General features: G+C 37.5%; 1 protein-coding gene across 8 annotated transcripts in view; it reads left to right on the top strand.

Moving 5' to 3' along the window:
- The first annotated feature begins 312 nt into the window (after positions 1-312).
- Positions 313-8,630, top strand: part of MTRF1 (mitochondrial translation release factor 1) — a 28,095-nt gene continuing 19,777 nt past the window's right edge. For 2 of the 8 annotated variants that reach the window (XR_013993202.1, XM_081046083.1), the window contains exons 1-5: positions 313-420; positions 1,763-2,188; positions 3,311-3,402; positions 4,821-4,902; positions 5,102-5,209. Coding sequence is in view for 7 of the 8 variants with exons in the window: in XM_081046083.1 (XP_080902209.1) it covers positions 1,771-2,188; positions 3,311-3,402; positions 4,821-4,902; positions 5,102-5,209 (700 nt within the window). In the remaining variant the exon portion in view is untranslated. Of the gene's footprint in view, positions 421-839; positions 1,136-1,573; positions 2,189-3,310; positions 3,403-4,820; positions 4,903-5,101; positions 5,210-8,630 lie in introns of those variants that run through there. The other 6 variants (XM_081046085.1, XM_081046088.1, XM_081046086.1 and 3 more) reach the window with 6 other exon arrangements.

The raw sequence follows: 8,630 nt of genomic DNA, 5'->3' as shown, positions 1-8,630 counted from the left end.
GTTTTTGAATGAAGAAAAGGAGGTCCTCATAAAAAAAACTAAGGAATCACTGCTTTAGTGGCTTCATATATATATCTTGATCTCTTAATCGAAACTGTAGAAAATCTCTCTCCAGGATTTGCCTGAAAGTGTGAAAACCAAAACTCCACCGTCGGCCGGGTAGCGACAGCGGGGCGCCTGTCCGGAGGTAAACTACAACTCCCAGGATTCCTGGGTGGGAGCTCCTGGGAGTTGTAGTTCGCTCTGGAGTACTCGTCTGGACGTGTCAAAACGGAGGCAGGGCTGAGAATCAAGTATTAACCCGGAAGAAGTGACCCAGGAAGTGAAAGTGATTCGGTGTCTGTCGGGATGAAGTGTAGCGGGTTACAGAAGGTTCCGACCTCAGTAAGGGAAGCTAACGTCCTTTCTTCTTTATTTTGGGTACTAATAATTCGTTTCTCTTTAATAATTTTAAAAAGTCTTTTCTCTTTCTCCAGCTCTTTTTTCCTTTTTTTCTCCACGTCCCCTCCTTATGGGATCGCTCCATATACTGAGTTACACAGCATGGCTTAGACAGGCTGCTCGCTCCCGGTTTTAGTGTCACTTCTGACATGCTGGCGCTGAGAATTGTACCTAGAGGATCAGAGCAACCCTGTTACTGTGGTGGATGATGGAGAAGACGTGCTGTTCTCAGGCATAGACAATCCTAGAGAGGAAACGTCTTAGGTTCCCCCCCCCCCTAACATTGAGGTTCATGACCTTGAGAGTTACTCGTTCTGCTACTCTACCTAAGATGGAAATTTTAGCCAGAAGTGTTCTAACAACAATGCTTGCCAACCTTTTATTCTGTCCGTTTTCAGATGGACACGCCTCCTCTGATGTGCTTGGGCCTAGATGTAATGACACACGGGAACTTCTGCTGGAGGACTAGCATTTGTGGCTGCTGGGCATTGGTGCATTCTTCCACAGTCCTTTTCCCAGTGTGATTCAGCATATTAATGTTCATTAGTAGAACCTTGCAAACGGAATATTTTAGAGGCTATACTGAATATTTTATTTCCTAAAAGATAACGATATATACGTTAGTCAAGTTATAATGGTCAAATGAGCTAATATGAGTACATCTCTCATAGTAGGAACACTGGAGACAATAAAGGTTTGTTTTGTTAAATTTTGACCCCGGTTTCAACTTTGAACCTCAAGATTTTAGGGCCAAAGTGTTTTTCTTAGAACGCTTTATCTTTTCCCTTTCTTAATAAAACCGTTGCGTACTTTTGTTAGCTCTTGATTATTTCTGTTACAAGGCAGAACAAGTAATCATAGTACAAAGCCAATTTAACCTAACCTAAAATTAAAGAATTAGACAAGAAAATTGTTACTATTTCCTTCAAACTATAGAAGTCTATATGTGAATTACCTAAAGTTTGCATGATTATTTTATACCTTTCAAGTACCTGTTCAGACATTCAATTCTAGATTCTGGATACTTTCTGGAAAATAGCTGATTTAACACATTCTATTGACATATTTTTTGGTTACACTCCCATTCATTTGCCTTAATTATATATGTTGAGTGGGTAGAAAACAGTGCTATCTTCATTTATTTTAATACGTTCTTTTCAGAGGTTTAAAGAATTATTTTCTTTTTGTGTTTTATGAAATTTGGGGACTGTGTTTAGAGCTGGCTGAGGCAGTGAACTGAGCAAGATTTCTCGCGGTTCCTTCCATCTTTATTATATGTGTAGAGTTGACTTTTTTTCAGATTGTGTTTATTATATTTCAGATGCTGAGATGAGTCGTCACCTCTGTGTTTGGCTTTTTAGACATCCATCTCTTCATGGTCACCACCAGTGCCACATTCCCCCCTTTTCTCATCAATTTGCACAGACACATCTTGATACAAGTCTGGGGGTTTTTAGAGAAAACAGGAATCACATTCTCCATCGTCTGTTAAATAAGAATTGGTCCAGGAGATACTGTCATCAAGATAGCAGCATGCTCTGGAGGCATAAAGCACTGCAGAAATATATGCAGGACCTGAATAAGGAGTACCAAACACTTGATCAGTGTTTGCAGCATATCTCTGTGAATCAAGGGGACCAAAGGTCCATGAATCGAAGGCATGCTGAGTTGGCACCACTTGTCACCATTTATGAAGAAATTCAGGAGGCCGAACAAGCAATTGAAGAATTAGAATCAATGTGTAAAAGTGGGTAAAAAATATGTGTGTGTACAAGATTGATTTTCTAAGTTAAAGCTTTATTGAACTCAGTCTTTTAAAAAGCCTGCAAGTGATGAGCTCTACACCTGGAAAGGACAGGAACATGGGGGGATAAAAACTGGAGAAAGAAAAAAGACTTCTTAAGATTATAAAAGAAAAAATTAGTATTTCTTCATATTGCTATTTCCTTAACACTTTTTCTCTTAGAAATTTTTTCAAAATATGCAGAAGCTGAGAGTTAGGCATAATAAACTAACCTGGGATTCAACATTTATCCAGATTTTGCTGTTGGTTTTTAGTTTCTAAACTTCCTCCTGTGTTCCATTCTGCTTAATTAAGCCTTAGAGATGTTCAGCAATGTCAAGGCCATTCATAGTTATACCTGTGATGTCTGGATGTCCAAAGCCTTACAGTTTCCAGCCTTCTATTGGTAGCACCACAAATATCTCACCTACGTTTAATGAGGATTATTTTTTACTCTTTTGCATAATGCCACTCAAATTTGTAATTAATTACTTTTGGGGAAGTTACTTGCACATAATAGGAGCTTATTGAATGCTAAGTTAAATCAACATAACTTTTTTCAGCCTTAGTTGTATCATGTGTAATTTGATTGGATTAGATTGTTTCTAAAGTCTCTTCTAGGTTTACAATTCTACTATTCTATAATAATAATGATACCAGTTACATTTTCTCTACCAAAATGGAGGATCTAGCCATGTTAGGTTACTCAGGGTTCTGAATAATGGCTGCCACCATTAGACGAGAAGTGGCGACCCCAGTTTACTCCAAAACTTACCTTATCTGGGTTTGTATTTAGTTAGCCAGTCCCTTTTTAAACATGTTTGATTAATCACTGATTTCTATAATTATTTCTAGACATTCAAATCACAAGCTCTTTGGGGCAAGATCATACTTCTTTTCACACTGAATGTTTTTAACATACTTTAATACTTGTTAATTGACGTTCTCTAACTCTTCTGTTCTTTTGTATAATGCTTTGCCTTCACAACTGAAATAAAACTTAGTAGGCAGAGCTTAGGTAGCTAAGTATATAAGAGTTTCTCTGTATTTAAAAACTTTTACCTTATTACTGTTGCTGGTTTGTAGGTCTGAATAAGCAAGATGAAAAGCAGTTACAAGAACTTGCATTGGAAGAGAGGCAAACCATTGCTCAAAAAATCAATATGTTATACAGTGAGGTATGTTTTAGTAGGTAAACTAATTTCAATAGAGTTAATATAAAGGAATCCTGGTTTTGCAAGACTATTCTTTGGTGCCCAAAGTACTTTCTAAGCAGCAGCTTATTAAGTCTTCTCTTACGGTAAGTGATTAAGCTGAGTCCAGTGCTGTAATGTGCTACAGAATGAGATTGAAGAGATTGTGATACAAAAGCATAAAATGACCCCCCACTTTGCAGCAACAATATTCTAAAGTTGAATCTATTAACTTGCCAGTGAAGAAAACACATGCTGATAAAGAAATTTAGCTCACTAAGGAGGGGAATGAAGGGTTTGAAGTGTTAGAAAGAGGGAGTGGTTTATAGTGATTGTATTAATTAAGGATTGAAAATTTGCATGTTCGATAGAATGGAGCGAATCCAAGGGTATAGTGACAGTTGTTTAACACAAGTCTTTAGCTTCCTCCAGCTCAATGGATGATTTGTCGAGAAGAATGAAAATCACGGTGTTGCATACTATGTTCCCCTCTCTCATATTTGCCATCCTGCCTTCAGTCTTCCCTACTCTGGGAACCCAGTAGAGGGGCTTGCTGAGGGTTGAGGGGGACGAGGTAGAGGTGTCAGTTATTTTTGTCACTGATTTAACCAGCTAATCAAAGGCTATAAGTAAGATGTCTGACTCTTAGTCTAATATTCTCTCCCATAGACTGTATCATTTCTGGCAGAGATGGAGTATTTCAGAAATTGACAGTATGGAGAATCATGACTCATAAGTACTTATAATTTGACTTGAAAGCCTTTCTAGTAATAATGAAAATAAAATTGCTTCCCTCGTCTTCCTACGAGGAAAGTTGGTTTCTTTTTTAGGAAGCTCCTTTTTTTCTTGTCACAGTCGAGAAACTATCGGAGCCTTATTTGGGGTGTTCTCAGCATGCTCTTTAAACAGAGCGACTCCACTGAAAAGGCAGGTAGACAGCATGGCGTGGAGTCTGCTGTCCTTTATGGCAAGAGAGAATATTCAATCACATGTAAAAGTCCTCATTTTCTTGAAATTAAGACTTTCAAAGCTTTACTTCATTCATTAGATGAAAGAAACTACTGTTCAGAACTAATAAGAGGCAAAATCTAAAGAAAATTGAATGGAACACGCTGAACTTTGATCTAAACTTCTGCATTTTAGAAAATTAAGATAATCTGATAATATTGTAGAGAATATCCTGACAAGTAACTTCATTGTTAGCATGAATTGATCACTTATTTTAGGTCTAATTAGGTCTACTTATTAAAGCATTTTAGGACTGGACCTCATTGGGATGCTATATGATTTTGTTAATTACTGATTTTTTGTTAAGTTTGGGGTCTTTTATCTAAGTTCAAGTTATAATGGTACCTATACCATAGAACATATACACACTAATGCTTGTTTTTTCACTTGCTTAGCTTTTCCAGAGTTTAGTGCCAAAGGAGAAACATGATAAAAATGATGTTATTTTAGAGGTGACTTCTGGAAGAACCACTGGAGGTCAGTAAAATAATTTTATTGTAAATAATCTAAAAAATACCTAAATTTTACTGTGATTTGACAAACCGTAACTTTAAAAGTCTGCGAAATGTGTTTCATTTTTGAAGTCGTGATTCCTCACTTAAGAAGGGGCCTGTACCTAAGAATGGTTCTCTTAGAAATTTGTTCTGACTGAATATTTTTTGTATTTTTTGTTTAGGTGATATCTGCCAACAGTTTACTCGGGAAATATTTGACATGTACCAGAATTATTCAAGCTATAAACACTGGAAATTTGAACTTCTGAATTATACACCAGCTGATTATGGTAGGGATATTTGAGGATTTTGTCCATAGATGATGCTGAAAATTATTTTTTCTCTGAACTTTATTAGAACCATGTCTTATTTTTAAACATTTAATCCACTAAATACTGTGACATAGACTCATCAGTCACAGTGGCTTACTCTAGTAGAGTTCTTAACTGGGAGAAGAGAAGTGGGGGTACCCTCCTAGACAGGAAGATCTGAATGAGATAAAATTTCCCTATGGAACATAGGTATACGAGTACATTTTGCCTTGAAAATCATTGCTCTCTTGTTCAAAGCGAAGATATATTAAGGTTTTTACTCTAAAGAACTTTATCACTTAGGTGATATATAATTGGAAGGTTTATCAACGAAGTAGCTAATGATGTGTTAGATTTTTATGGGAATGCAGAAAAAAATTCATCGTTTGTCTTTATTTTCAAAAACCTTCCACTCTAGTTGGGCTGGTAAGAACTTATACAACATAAATAATAGGAAACCATGCAAGTCCTTAAACTTGAAAGTATGTTAAATCAGAACATCTCAGTAATTTTTTCTTCCCGTTCTTTTAATCCATCTGGAAGTAATTGTCTGCTTACATATACACTGTAGTAGACAGAGAGGTCATGAGTAATAAAACACAAGTTATCAAAGTGGGGAAAGCGGATTCATGTAAGTTAACAATCTAGGGAAATGAAAACTAATATCTGGCATAGATAAGTTGTGCGCGGTACAGATTTGAAATACAACCAGTGGGAGCAGGAAGGAACCATCTGAGCAGCTGCATGGTGGTACGAAGGGTGTGCATGTAGGAGAGGCAGGAAGCCAGTTGACCCAGACCATATTTGTCACGGGAAGTAATAGGCAATAGGTTGGAGAGGGTAGGGTTTGAAAAACCTTGAAAGCTGAACAGGCCTTGGTTGTTAGGGAATAGAGAGTTGTTGAAGATTTTATTGATAAGAATATGATTTGGTAAATACATGTTTTTAAGAAGACTATTTTGATACAATATAAAGAATGGATTGAAGAGGCTAGATTTCAGGCAGATTGCAGAGCGATTATTAGAGTAATCCAGGTATGAATAAGAGTTAGAATTTGGAGTAGGGAGACATGTGAGAGACCTACAACGGAAGAATGGGCAAAACTCAGTAACTGACTGGATACAAGAGGGGCTATTGCTCGCCCAGCATGTCTTGTGTGCAATGTAGGTTGTTTGGTCCTGTGAGATGGATATTATTAATCCCATTTTACAGATGATGATCTAGGCTCAGAGAGCACCTAATCCAAGATCTCAAAATAAGTAATGGAGATCCTGGGATCCAATTTAAGTGTGTCTGATCCAGAGCCACGCTACATCCCATGAATCTATTCTGATACAAAGGAGATGAACTACATGGAGTCTAATCTTTCTAGCCGGCAAGACTGCGATACTCATTCATACCACTGAATGGAATAGAAGTTGGAAAGCAGAGCCCGTTTGAGAATAATAACGATAAGTGGTTTTTGAATTATTAAGTTTGTGGTTATACTGAGCATCCATTTAGAAATATCCAGTAAATGCTGAAGTTGTGTAACGAGAGCTTTGGTGAAAGAACAGAATTGAAAAAAGATACCTCATAGCTGTCAGCACAGAGATAGTCTGATACTGAGCGAATAAGTGAGGAAGAGTCTAGAAAGGGAACATCCAGGGCACCAGGCCTTGGAGAATGGCCATGTTTAGAAAGATAGACTAGTTGGCAAAAGAAAAAGAGGAGTCAGATAAGCAGAAAAAGGACGAGGACAGCATAATATTATGGAAGCAAGAGGGGAGAGAGTTTTAAGGAGAACAGAATCAGAAACACAGCATCATAAAAGAGAATAGTGGGAGATGTCATCAATGACCTCTGAGGTTTATATTTTGAATTTAACTTTCAAGAATGAAAGGGGGATGAACTTAGTAAGCAGGAAGAGAGATTCTGTGTCGGGTATGCAGAACAGCCTAAACAAGGAAAGGTTGGGAAGCCTTTCCTTTACATACACTGACTCACTGGCAAAATAAAGATATATTAAAAAGTAAACAGACATTTTTTTAAGAAGAAAAACTTTAAATATTTTATCATATACCTTAAAAATTAAAGACTAAGAATAAACTCCAATTCATTGAAATTATAAAATAGTTTTTAAAAATCAACTTATTTATTGTAATTAGAAGAAAAAGATGTGGATAGAAAAAGACTGAAATGTAGAAAGAAAAAAAGCACCTACCTTTAAAATATGTATATTAAATTACACATATATGTGCATGTATATATGTATGTATATAAATTTATATACATATAAATCTAATATTTAATTGACATAGAGAGGAATTCCACAGATATTTACACAGCACTAAAAGCTGTGTGAAAAGAAACACTTCCACACAAAATTTATATATCAAATGACTTACAGTCTTGTAGTTTTGTGACGATAGGGTACAGATAGGGACAATGCTCAACCATTACCTAAATAGCCCAAACTAAATAATTACCAGCCAGTCTCTGTGCAAGGGTAATGGCTTGACACTGTATTTTCTGTATACCCGGCACCTAATGAATTAAAATGCTTTCCAAGTTATGACATGCTTACGTTATCATCTCCCTCCCAACAGATGAATACTTATAATTATTTTGTTGTTGTCTGCTCACCCACTGAATTCAGGGAGAGCTCACTTAAAGTAATCTGATGGTTGACGTTATGGACTCGTATTCAGAAGACAAGTAAATCTGTGCGGGGAGCCCTGGCATCCTTGGAGAGCTTTATGATCGCTCTTTCCTGGAGGTGGCACCAGCGGGCACTCTGGTGACTGAACTGGGAAACCTAAATGCATGGGAGTCATTGGATCTTAGGGTGGCAGGGGCTGGGTGTGGCACTCAGTTACCAAAGGGGGAGGTGGGCGTAGTTACCATAATGGCCGGCAGAGTCAAAGCGGCACTGACTAGTCTGACTTGTGCAGACTTCCACTGGCTAGTTGATCATGGTTTCCCTACAAGTAAGATGGGAAGCTACTACATTCTTGTTTGATCTGTGTAAGTAGTTCTAGGCCAAATGAACAAAAGTCTAACCTGTATCATAAAAACAGAAGTCATGGCCCCTAGTTAATTCCCAGACTTGAGCCGGTTTACAGGCTCAAACCACTTGGATGAACGGGAGGCTGGGTTCCCTAGAGGAACCCGGTACACTGCCAGAAATTTATACTGTAGTCTTTCTCCCAGCTGTCCCTAAAGGGACCTATGCTTTTTTTGTTTTTGTTTTTGTTTTACCAGGGTAACTGTGCTTTCGGGGAAAGGAAATAATTAGATATTTCAGGGACTACTGGATACTGGCTCAGAATTGACATTAATTCCAGGAGACTCAAAATATCACTGTGCTCCATCAGTCAGAGGAGGGGCTTATGGGGCTCAGATGTCAATGGAGTTTTAG

The sequence above is a fragment of the Rhinolophus hipposideros genome (genome assembly GCF_964194185.1).
Source record: "Rhinolophus hipposideros genome assembly, chromosome: 4".
NCBI lineage: Eukaryota > Metazoa > Chordata > Mammalia > Chiroptera > Rhinolophidae > Rhinolophus > Rhinolophus hipposideros.
The sequence above is the reverse complement of the archived record's forward strand: the minus strand, read 5'-3'. Positions and strand labels throughout refer to the sequence as shown.